The following is a 13,288-nucleotide window of genomic DNA, read 5'->3' as shown; positions in this document are numbered from 1 at the left end:
GAAAGCCTGTGGTATTTTAAGTCTGCTTTGTGCTCTTTTATTCTGGTCATAAGCCCTCTGTGGGTCTCGCCATAGTAAGATTTATCACATTTGCTGCATGGTATCCTATATACAACACTTAGGTCGTTAATTGTTTGTGTAGTTGTTGTTGTTACTAGATTTTTAAGTTTCTTTCCTGCCTCGCTGATTATTTCTAGACCTAATGGTCGTATTGCATCCCCCAGTGTTTGTGAAAAATCGGAGCCTGGTACGAGAAGGTATCTAGTTTCTTTCTTGACCACTTTCTCTTTTCGTTGCCTGATACTTTTTGCTTTTCTCAAAGATGTGGATATTAGCGCCTCGATAATGAGAATAAAACATGATTTTTGATAAATCAGACTACACCCGGAAAATGGAAGAACTCTTGTCCGACACACACACATATAACAAGCAACGCGACGGCACAGCGAAGAAAGAAGCAGAATACTTCAATAAATCTACGAGAAATATTCTAAAGAGAACCGAAAAAGGCAAGAAACTATTTCACCTTTTAGAAGAAAACCCCAAGGTACCATCTATGAAAGGTTTACCCAAGATCCATAAACCAGAAATTCCACTGAGGCCCATCACTTCAGGCATTGGAAGCGCCCCGCATAAGTTGGCGAAGATTCTAGCAAAACCACTATCATCTGCCCTTGGTAGCATAAGCAGTACAAACCTCCGTAATTCAGCAGACCTAATTAATAAACTTGACAACGTAGACTTCTCAGGAAAAAGGTTAGTAAGCTATGATATAACATCCTTATTCACTAATGTATCCGTAACAGGCGCCATCAGCGCAATAAAAGAATCTTTAAAAACCATTGATGATGACAAATTACCAATTTGCAAAAGGGATTACATGCAGCTAGTAGAAAAATGCATTAGGTTCCGTTCATTTAGATACAAAGACCAGGAATATCATCTTTTGGACGGCCTCCCTATGGGGTCTCCATTAAGTGCAGTGGCTGCATCTCTATATTTAGAGATGCTAGAAAGAGACCATTATCTCAAAAATTATCCCTAAAGATGCACATTGGTTTCGATACGTGGATGACTGCCTACTCATTTTTCCAGCGGAAAACAACACCAGTGATATTTTGTCTAAACTCAATGAGGTAGTCGATAATATTCAATTCACCATGGAGAATGAGTCTCTAGGTCGCCTACCATTTCTAGACACAGAAATACACAGACAAGAAAACAAAGTACTCTTCAAAGTTTACAGAAAACCCACAAACAAAGACGATTTAATACACTTCTACAGCGCACACAACGAACGGACCAAAATAGGAATAATAATTGGGTTTTTTCTCAGAGCACTAAGGATATGCAGTAATGAATTTCTAAGCGAAGAAATTCTACATATTACGAATACCTTCAGAGCGCTACAATATCCAGAGGCGCTAATATCCACATCTTTGAGAAAAGCAAAAAGTATCAGGCAACGAAAAGAGAAAGTGGTCAAGAAAGAAACTAGATACCTTCTCGTACCAGGCTCCGATTTTTCACAAACACTGGGGGATGCAATACGACCATTAGGTCTAGAAATAATCAGCGAGGCAGGAAAGAAACTTAAAAATCTAGTAACAACAACAACTACACAAACAATTAACGACCTAAGTGTTGTATATAGGATACCATGCAGCAAATGTGATAAATCTTACTATGGCGAGACCCACAGAGGGCTTATGACCAGAATAAAAGAGCACAAAGCAGACTTAAAATACCACAGGCTTTCCAACGCGATGGTGGGTCATATAGAACAAGAAGGTCATATGCCCGATTGGCTACAATCAGAAGTGATGGAAAAAGGATTAACAAAGAGAAGAAGAAAAACGGTTGAAGCATTACACATAGCCACTAAACCCAACATAAACCAAAAAGTAGGAAGTATTAAGTGGACAGAATACACGGCGAAATATGCAAATATAGAAAGACGCCCCAGGACAGCTCCGACGTAACGCGGGGATTATATACAAGGACAAAACATCACGGTGACATTTCGTTGATCAAAAATCATGTTTTATTCTCATTATTTTATTATGCATTCTGTATCGATACTAATTATTAGTATTATGTTATGTTATTATACTGTAATATAATTATATTGCATTATTATATATTATATTGTATGTTATTATTTTTACAGTATTATTATTATTATTATTATTATTATTATTATTAGTACTATTATTATTATTATCATATGTTATACCGATGCTGTTTGAGATGTCATACTGGAACAGTTGAAACATCACACATGACTGCCGGACACAGCACGGGCCGGGAGATGGGAGAAATGGAGTGGACGGAATGAAAGACGCCCAGGACAACTCAGACATAACACGGTGACAAAATATCACGATGACATTTATTTTCATATTTATTCTTATTATTATTGATTATGTATCGATGCTAATTATTATGTTGTATTATAATGTGATATACCATGATATTATTTGGTATATTATATTATATTATAATTTATATTGTATCATAGATCGTGTTGTGTTGTATTATTATTATATTACTATTATTGTATCATATTGTACCGGTGCTGTTTGACATGTACTGGAACCAGCCACCAACCACTCCGCAAGGAGGGAACGTGGGCCTGACTCACTATATACACCGCCAACTTCGACCCAGAGTAACACTCCTCTGAAGAAGCTATTGTAAGCGAAACCGGTCAGGAATAAACTCGATAATCAGATAAAGACCCGTGTTTCCCCCTCCACCTTTCCCATAATATATATATACATATATATATATATATATATGTATATATATGAATATACATATACATATATATATATATATATATATATACATGTATATGTATATATATATATATATATATATATATGTATATAATATATGCAACAATAATCACAATATCCGCGTGAGTAAGGAGAATTGCAGAAACCACAAAGAAATCAAAGAACGGAATACTGAACGTTTTTGTTTATTAAGATATCTTCAGAGTACAAAGATATAAGATATATGACGGTATAAATTCAGTAGTAAATGAAAATTACGGAAGGTCACAACAATAAATGTGCACTCCGTGGCATGATTATATTAGTCAAATAAATAAGGAAAGTGACAGTTGGTCACATTAAACCCTTACAGCGATGTTTCACAAAAAAATGAAATAGATAAATAAATAAATAAAATAGATAAATAAATAAATAAATAAATAGATAAATAAATAAATGAATAGATAAATAAATAGGATAAATAAGATAAAATGTTACAATGATAAACCAAAAGGAAATAGTAACGATATAACGAAAGTGACAATTGGTCACAAGAAACCTTTGAGGGGGAGTTTCACATTATTTTTCCACAATTTTGTTGATAATAAAGTTATCTAGTTTGTATAAGCCCACTTAAGAGACACCAACCACCCCAATGATTGGGACCATGCCCAAGAAATTGTTTCTTGTCGTTCCTCGATAAGAAGAAACATTACTGAATCTAGTCTTATTGAAAAAAACGTATAATGAAGTTCTTAACTCCCTTCCATGCATCACAGCATCATCCATAATCAAACATTCCCCATTCACCCCTATCTTCTGTCTTCTCCCTTCCTTCCTCAACAGACATTCCCCTCTTTCCCAAGTCCCCTTTTACCCCATCCATCTATCTCATCCTTGGTCGCCACCTCATCTTCACTCCTTCCACGTTTGCCTTCCCCACCTCTTTTACTATTTTTTTTTCACTCATTCTTTCCATGTGTCCAAAACATCCCAATACTCTTTCATCAACCCTATCTCCCAACTCCCTTTCCACTGTCTCATTCTTTCCATGTGTCCAAAACATCCCAATACTCTTTCATCAACCCTATCTCCCAACTCCCTTTCCACTGTCTCATTCTTTCCATGTGTCCAAAACATCCCAATACTCTTTCATCAACCCTATCTCCCAACTCCCTTACCACTCTCCCACTCCTCCTCACCTCTTTGTTTCTCATTCTATCCAGCCTAGTAATCACTACGATACTTCTCAAGATTTTTTTTTTAAAGTATGAATAACGTCCAAGTACCAGACTTCAGGGGAGCCAATTTTGATATGATAAAAACCTATTTGAAATTGAATATGAAATGTCATACGAATGATTCAGACATCACCGACGCGGTCATGAGTCGGGACATGACCAGGGGTCAGGTCATGACCAAGGGTCGGGTCACGGAAGGTAATATGCATACCTTGGGTCAGATCACTTGGGGGTGGGGACTCAACAGCCAGGTCAGCGATTTGGATGAAATATGTAGTAATCTAATTTAATTATTAATGCACAAAATACATTTATCCCCCTGAAGTCAATACGGAAAAATAGTAATACTCCCAAATGGATGACGGACAGACTGAAACATGAGATCGGAATGAAAAGAGGACTTTACGTAAAAATAAAAAATGGGGAAATACACCTTAGGTCAAGATATAACGAAATGCCAAAGCTGGTTAAAAAGAATACACGTACAGCGAAACGTAACTATGAAATTAGGGTTGCCAGTCAAGCAAATTTCAACCCTAAGGGTTTCTTTTATCTCTATAGAACAAAAAATAAAGAAAGAATAGGCCCAATTAAGAACGATGAAAATGTCATGATAGCATCGGAGAAAAAAATGAATGAGGAGTTTAACAAATATTTTCTCTCGGTGTTTACTAATAAGAGATTAGATAAGGTACCTGACTGCGATCCGATTTTCAGTGGGGATGAAGAAAGAAGACTATCTAATATCAGCATTAGTAAGGTGGAAGTAGTCAAGCAGATTGAAAGACAGCTACAAAATCCCCGGGACCAGACGAAATTTTTCCGAGAATCCTAAGGGAGTGTAAATTTGAAATCTGCGACCAGTTAACTGAAATATTTATTAATCGGTAGACACTGGTTTTCTGCCTACTGCCCGGGGGAAGGCAAACGTTGTTCCTGTTTTTAAGAAGGGAGATAAATCGTCTATATGCAACTACAGGCCAATTAAGTTTGACATCGTTTATAGGTAAAATACTTGAATCTATAATTGTAACGGGATGGGTGTAACGGTATTGTTACATGATCTCCATCGAGCGTTACTTGTAGACACAAGATGTAACGGGGTCGTTACATCATCTCAGAAAGGGGTTACTTGCACACACATTTTTAGTTTTGTTCTTTATTCTTCACACTTTAAGATACTTAGTTACACTCTGTTACACAGTCTTAACACTAGGGCACGTCACAAGAACCGACCCTGCTCTCTGGTGCATCTACTTTTTGTTCAACGGAAGTGCTGAATGGACAAGTTCTTGAGTTGCCTTTAATCGTGATCTTAACATTAATCTCTTGTTATTTTGTTGTCCCACATGGGTGGGGCAACTGCATTAATTACGTATTGATGTCTACTACCATACATGTTAATTATATATCCAGGGGAGGACGGTCAGTATACGTAATATCGTATGTCAGTACTGGGTGGCTACTAGATTGATCGCGTGTGTTCGTCTGTGTGTGTGTGTCGTTTGGTGGTTGACAGTGCTGTTCACACGAGCACGAATGTTGACTCGGCAAGTTTGATGAGGAGTGTTTAGGTCAGCGTTTGATGCTTTGACTCTCTGCGGACAGTGAGTGAGGAAGTGGGTTATATGACTGGGCGATACTACTCGTCATGTATATGAGGCGTATACATATCGCTCTCCCCCTGGGGTTAGGTGGCTCCCGGCACCTAGGTTACATGGTTTACAAAAGTATTCATATGGGTAATACATCGAGAAAAGGTTCAGAGACACAAAATCCTGGGTGATTATATGTGGAGATGGGGGGTTGTTGCTGAAGTGAATCTGAGGTCCCAAGGGGGATCATGAACTGTAAATAAGGGTAGCGATGTTGTGTCTCAGAAGAGTAACGTTGTATCTCACCAGATTACATGTTATATTAAATATCATATGAAAGGTTTCACTATATATTTGATAACACTGTTGAAATAACTTTCTAAATGTTATGGCGTTCATGTGTTTAACACTATCACTGTAGGGAGTGTCATTTTCTAAACACTGTTCTATGGTCAGTTTGGTGTGTCACATCGCACTTGTTTTATTTCATAGTATGTATATAGTTTCTCGTAAGAATTATTATTTTATTTAAGATATTGGGTGAGACACAAGAATAAACTTAATCTAGGTTTACAGTAAGTCGGGAATGGGGGTTGAAAGGTTTTGGAAGTTTTTACTTCGTGCAACAGAATTTGGTCAATATTACCAGTATAAAGAGAATGATTAAGAGTGAAAGGGCTGTGGAGGTATATGGCAGTACCTTGTAGTGTAGGTCAAGTGAGTCCATGTCAAGAGTAGTCGATTTATTCAGTAGGTGTACCATGTCTATTTTACTTGGAAGGATGGTAGCGGGGACCTTAGGTATGGGTGGGTAGGGGTAGATTTCCGAAAGGGAGAATCTTTTGATCGAGTCCATAGGTATGTTGCTAAGAATGATTTTTTGAAAGGTAGTTGATGTTTAAGGTGGGTAATTAATGATGTATTTCATTTTGGAGGATGAAGGTTATGTCTCAGTGAATGAGGATATGTTTATCTGACTCTCGCTAAGGTTATATTGGTCGGAAGGAAGTGGAGAAGTTTCATTAGATATGCGGAAGGGAGTTCTTATTGGAAATGGGCCATTTTAACCTCCACTGATAGATACATGACGTCCTGCATCTTCAGGGGCGAGAGCTAGAGTGCATGTTTAGTTGCGTCGACGCAGAGTCATGGGATGAGACTTGCGTTTGGGTGAGTTATGTGTGGTCGTGGTAGGTGGGTTGTTGATGGGAAGTGGGATTGGGTCGAGGTTGAGTTTGACCTTTCTCAGCTTCTCTCCATGTATGGTCACGGTTGTGTGATCGGAAGGATCCGTTAGTAGAAAAACATTGTTGGGGAGTGAGCTTGTGACTGTGAAGGGGCCTAAGAACTTGGGTCTGAGTTTGTTAGTCCTGGTTGAGTCTTTGACCATGACAGTGTCACCAAGCGCTATGTCAAGTGGGATTGAGCGTTTGTGTTGTTTTGTCTGTCTTTTCCTGGGCTTCTTTCAAGTTTGCTCTAACTTGTTTGTAAATGGTTTGCATACCTCTTTTGATGCAGTGTGTGAGGTTATCTAGGTTGTATAAGGGTGGGGGTGGTTGGTTGAATATTTGGTAGGGTAGGCGCATTGGTTGGCCGAAAATGATCTCATGTGGGGACATCTTTGTTGCGGAATTTACTGTGCTATTGATACTGGCTTGTACTTGTGGTAGCCAATCTTCCCAACTGTCCATGAGGTCGTTGACCAAGGGTCTGAGAACCTCTAGGACCTTGCGATTTGTTCGCTCAGTCAGACCATTTCCCTGTGGGTGGTATGCAGTGGCAAATGTTTGGTCAATGTTGTAGAGGTGTGCTATTTCGCGCATCACCTCGTTTTTAAATTCTGATCCATTGTCAGATAACATTGTGTGTGGTATGTTGTATCTACAAAAGATATTGTTAACTAGGGCTTTGGCTACAGTCTCTGCTGTTTTGTCTTGGAGTGGTATTAAGATTGTGTATTTGGAGAAATATTCTACTGCTGTGAGTACATAGTTGGAACCTTGATGGCTCGTTGGCATTTTCAGTAGGTCAATGCCAAGTGTTTTCCATGGCTCAGCAGGGAGTGGGATGTCTTTAATGTTGATTTGTTTCGGGTCAGGGCCTCTGAATTGGTTACAAGTTACACAAGAATCTATGTTTGTGGTTATATCTCTTTTCATGTTAGGCCAGTAATATGTGTGCCTAGCAGTGTTTAGTGTCTTATCTCTGCCTGAGTGGCCTCCCATTGCACTGTCGTGCAATATGTGTAGGACCTTGGGGACCAGGGCTCTGGGGATAACAGTAACCTCTCTGGTGTTAGTGGTTCTCCTTATGACTCCGTCGACCAGTTTGAGCTCCTCTATAGGGACAGGTGGTCGGGACTGTAAGGGGGTTTGTGAAAGGAGATGTTGTTTTATTGGAGACCATATAGGGTCTCTTTCAGTTTCCTCTGTGAGTTCTTGCATAGGTATGCATGTGGTTTGGGTTATGGGGGTGATGTAGGTTTGTCTGCTCAGGCAATCTGCCACTACGTTAGCTTTCCCAGCTAAGTATACGATCTTGGGATCGTAATCAAGGAGAGTTGCTTTCCATCTAGCAACTCTCCCATGTAAGTCTTTGGAGTTAAAAAGATAGACTAGGGGTTGGTGGTCTGTTAGTATGGTAATCTTGTAGCCTAAAATGAGGTATTTAAAGTGTTTTAGTGCCCATATGATTGCAAGTCCTTCTTTGTGTGCAGTTGAGTAGTTACTTTCAGCTTTATTGAGGACTCTACTTGCGTAGGCTATGGGGTGCTCTTTGCCATTGTCATCTTTCTGTTGTAGGACTGCGCCTATTCCTTTAGAGGAGGCGTCTGTGTAAAGAAAGAATTTTTTCTTCATGTCAGGGAAGGCTAGTACAGGGGCTGTGGTCAGAGAGTGTTTCAGTGTATCGAAACTTTGCTGTTCTGTTTCTGACCATTGAAATGGTTCGCCTTTCCTTGTGAATTTGGTTAGGGGGGAAGCCATGTGTGCAAAATTGTGAATGAAATGTCTGTAGTATGAGGCTAACCCTATGAAACTTCGTGTTTCATTTGTGTTTCTGGGGGTTGGGAAATTATTTATTGTATCTATTTTATCTGTGTTTGTATGAATCCCCTTTGCATCCACTTTATGGCCTAGGAAGGTGAGTTCCTTCATGAGGAATCTACATTTCTTTAATTGAATCTTTAACCCCGTATATTTGAGACGTTTGATGACAATCTCTAAAGTGTTAAGGTGGTCTCTTTCTGTGGGACTATATATAATGAGGTCGTCTATATAGACGAATAATGAGACTCCTATCATGTCACTGAATATGCGGGTCATCAACCGTTGTTGGGTTGAGGGGGCATTCTTGAGGCCAAAGGGCATACGTTCGAAATGAAAGTGTCCCTTATCAGTGGAGAATGCAGTTACGGGTTTAGATTCATCAGATAATTCCACTTGCCAGAAGGCAGACTTAAGGTCGATAGTGGAAAAAACTGTGTTCCCTTTGCCAATGCATTGTAGTACATCTTGCATGGCGGGGAGGGGGTGTGGGTCAGATTGAGTGAGGTGGTTGACTTTCCAAAAGTCCACAACAGGGCGTAAGGTTCCGTCTTTCTTAGGGACCAAAAAGAGGGGACTGTTCCATGGGGAGTCTGAATGGGAAATTACGCCTTGGTGTATCATCTCTTGTATACTGCTATTGACTTGGGATTTCCTACTGTGAGGTATGCGGTAAGCGGGGGTGTATGAAGGGGGGGTGTTAGGGGGAATTTGGATGTGATGTTTGATTATATCACATTTGCCTAGTGGTTCACCTTCTAAGGCGACAGCTGATCTATTCCTCTGTAGGAGAGCTAATAGCTCGTTATGAATTTCTCCGTCAGCTGATGTTATGATTTGGTCTGAATTGATAGTGGTGAGGGGTTGTGTTGGTCTTACTGGGTTGATGTGTTGAGGGAGTGGTTCCTGGATAGGGGAATTGTGGAGGTGGACTGTGCAAATGTTAGTATTCTTCCTGATTTTACGGTGTTGGTCTGAGAGGTTAGTTAACATGGCTAAGGCCGTTCTATTTTCCTGGATTATGTCCCAAGAGTGTTCAATTGAGATGTTGGTAAGTCTAGACGTTTCTGAGTCAATTATGGCGTCCTGATGTCCGATTGCTCCGGGTATGAATAGTGGGACAGTCATGGAATGTCTAGGGGGAATGATGACTGTGTTAGACATCAATGCCTTTGAGGTGACATAAGGGGGTGGTCGGAAGGAATAGCTGTTAGTTGGAATTGGAGTATTTGAGGAAGGGAGACATGAGAGAGGTTGTGTGTCTGAGTCGGGTGTCTCAGTGACAGTTGGCTCATCATTCACATCTGAGAAGGAGATGTTATTTTTGCCTAGGTCTATAATAGTTTTCCATGTCCTCAATGATTTTAATCCTATTATACCTTGTTGATCGAGACTCCATTCGTCAGCTATGTGGAAAGGTGTGAAACCTACTTGGAAGTTGTTGACTTCTATGTTTAAGTCTATGGTGTCGTGTAGAGAAATGGTGCTCCCTTCTATTAGGAGTCCTTCCATATTGGAAAATTGAATTTGGGGTGGGTCATTTAATGCTTCATAGAGAGCTCTTGGGATGATGTTCATGTTTGTTCCTGTATCAACCAGCATGTCAACTGTGAGTTGATCTAAAGTCACTTTTAGGGTGACGTAGTTGTGTTGTGTGTGAGATATTCCTATGGTGGTTTGGTGCGTGAGGCTGGTACACGTTCCCCCAATCGGTGTTGAGTTGTGCGTGTGGTGTGGGAGGGAACTGTTTGTCGAGGGGTGGTGAACGGTTTGTTAGTTCTCTGGTGAGGTTGTGGTTGTGATTTCTGTAGGTAACACTCTTCGTTGGAATGAGTTGTTGTTTTGTGTAGGCTGCAGTATTTGTTTGGATGTGTTGGTGTAGGTAGGAGTGGAGGTTTAGAGGGGGGTGGAACTTGTATGGTTTGATATTGCACCTTGCATTGCGCATCTGTATGGGAGGTAGTACCATGAACTGAGCAAGGGATGGGGTGGTGTTGTACCTGCGGGTATTGTTGTTGCTGTGTTCGACACTGGGCATCGGTGTGGGAAATGGTTCCATGAACTGAGCAAGGGATAGGGTGGCGTGGTGCCTGTGTTTGCATTTGTTGTTTTTGTATGCAGTCTCTAGTGTTGTGACTGGGTGATGAATGGTAGGAGCACCACTTAGAAGGTTGTCCTTGATTGGTGGGAGGGGGCTGCTGTGACTGAAGGCTGGGGAGATAGTGGGGGGTGGATAATGATACATTGCAAGCATTGATGATGTCTAAGATATAGGTATAAGCTAGAGGGTTTCTAGTGTTTAGTTCCCTTTTGGAGGCTTCCTTTAAACACTTTGGAGGGAGTTGGGAGAGATAGAAACCTATCTCAAAGAATGTTAGTAAGTTTTTTGTGGCCATGACCTTTTGACCAAATTGGTCAGTGTGGATCCAAGGAGAGTTATTCTCCAGGTCCTCTCTGACTTCTTTAATTCCGTTTGCTACGAAATCCATAATGTTCGTAACGGAATGTGGTTGGACTCTAGTGTTATTGAGGAAAGTGAGAGGGAAGGTGATGTTGTTTGTTTGTTTGTTGTGAAAGACATTTAGAAGGTGGTGTTTATATTCTTGATATGTGATTCCACATGCAACTAAACTGTCTAGCATCCTTGCCTTTGAACGGCAAATGTCAGATGGGTCTATTTTCTGACGGCACAAATTTATTTTATCTGAGTCAGAGTAGTGTTTGTTTTTTGAGAAAAACAGGTCACATGCTGTCAAGAAGTCATTTATGGATAATCCACTATTTTGGGAAAAGGTTGGGATTTCTGTGAGGGGGGTAATGGTTTGATAGTTGTTAATTATTGTTGGTTGAGGTTGTGGGTAAGGATAATATTGTGGGTTTGGAGGAAGGTTAGGTGGTGGTTGGTGGTATGGTGTGGAGGTGGCTTGACCAGATGGGGTATGGGGAGAAGGAAAGGGGAAGTTTTGGTACTGTGGCTGAATGGGAGGGGGGGTATTGTGTGTTGGGATATGGGGGTTGAACTGATTATGGCTTATATGAGGTGTAGTTTGCATATTTGGTTGGATGGAAGGAATGGGTGGTTGTAGTTGTGAGGGGTGAAAGGGGTCTATTTGAGAGGGTTGGTTCTGTGGCTGAATGTGAGGGGAGGTATTGTGTGTTAGGATATGGGGTTTGAACTGATTATGGCTTATAGGAGGTGTAGTTTGTATATTTGGCTGGATAGGAGGAATGGGTGGTTGTAGCTGTGAGGGGTGAAAGGGGTCTATTTGAGGGGGTTGGTTAAAAAAAGCTAAGATATCATTCTCATAAAGAGGGATTGTAGGGGTACCTGCCTTAGGGGCGTCGTGGTCGGGGGTAAGTGGGCGGTTATGGTCTAAGGACTTTGTGGTAATGTCAACCTGTGGATTTAATTGGTGAGGATCTGGATTGTCTTTGTCTAGTTTTGAGTTGCGTGATGGGTTTTCCTCTTGAGATTTAGAGAGGATGGTTTCTACTGCTTTTTTGAATTTGCTTCTCGTCCCTGTTGCCATGTTAGTGGTTAACTAGATGCATGTATTACTTAATAGTTAGGTGAGATGGGTGGTCTAGTTTAAAATAGTTAAATTAGAAATATTTGGTATACAGTAGCTAAGGGGTAATATGTTATGCTTAGATAGGGGAGGGGGGGTATAGGGTGTCAACGGTTATACAGTATAATGGGATTACATATGTAAAATCATAAAAATATGTATATACATATAATAATAATAAAATGTGGAAATAATATGATATAGTAAGGAGTTAATTATTGTGATATTATGCTTATAATAGAATTAATTATGGTTGTCATAAAAAAAAATTACAGCAGTAAAATAGGTTACATTGATAAAAATGTATAAGTTCTATGTAAATATAAATGGGTAATACGTAGTGAAAGCAATTAAAGGTTATTGTATATATAAATATATATATATATATATATATATATATATATATATAGTTTAGACAAGAATTACTTAACTGTAAGAATGCATATGAATGTGATATTATGTAATAGTCAAATCTAGTAAAAGTTATTGCATATATAAATATATGTTGTTTTAAAAATTAGGCAAAATATAATTAGTGTTGAAACATATAATTATGAGAGCTACTGGTTAAATTATGAGAAAGGTATGATAACCAAAAGAAAAGGGTGTACATAAAGTTTCTATATGGAGAGAAACTAAATATTTATAATTTTTAATAAATGTGGAATTAATATATATTTTATATATATATATATATATATATATATATGTATATATATATTATATATATATATATATATATATATATATGGTATAGAGTAAGGTTTACGTGCGTTGGGCACGTGGGTATCTGAAGGTATAATGATTACCTTGATACCTTGAGCTGAATCGAGTGGTATGCCAATGTCCGGCAGGGAGTGGTGTTGCTGACGTTGCGATTGTAGTAGTCGAAGGCAACGTTCGGTGAAAGAGGTTGGGTGGTTGATGTGGAAGGTGGTTATGCTGTCTGGGGGGATGAGGTGGCTGTTACGCGGGTCTGTGCGCAGCCGGTGTGAATCCTCTGGGGCGGATGAATTATGCTCGCATGTTATGGAAAGGGAGACAAAGCGAGTATCAGGG

The 13,288-nt window shown here is 39.6% G+C and overlaps 1 protein-coding gene across 1 annotated transcript; it reads left to right on the top strand.

Moving 5' to 3' along the window:
• The first annotated feature begins 358 nt into the window (after window positions 1-358).
• On the top strand, window positions 359-1,045 carry LOC143037333 (uncharacterized). The gene has a single exon (XM_076205470.1). It carries the CDS (start codon window positions 359-361, stop codon window positions 1,043-1,045), a length of 687 nt encoding a protein of 228 aa, XP_076061585.1.
• The last annotated feature ends 12,243 nt before the right edge of the window (window positions 1,046-13,288 follow it).

The sequence above is a fragment of the Oratosquilla oratoria genome, chromosome 22 (genome assembly GCF_046742065.1).
Source record: "Oratosquilla oratoria isolate Oo_2021 chromosome 22, ASM4674206v1, whole genome shotgun sequence".
In the NCBI taxonomy this organism is placed as follows: domain Eukaryota; kingdom Metazoa; phylum Arthropoda; class Malacostraca; order Stomatopoda; family Squillidae; genus Oratosquilla; species Oratosquilla oratoria.
This window is presented reverse-complemented; position numbering and strand designations above follow the sequence as displayed.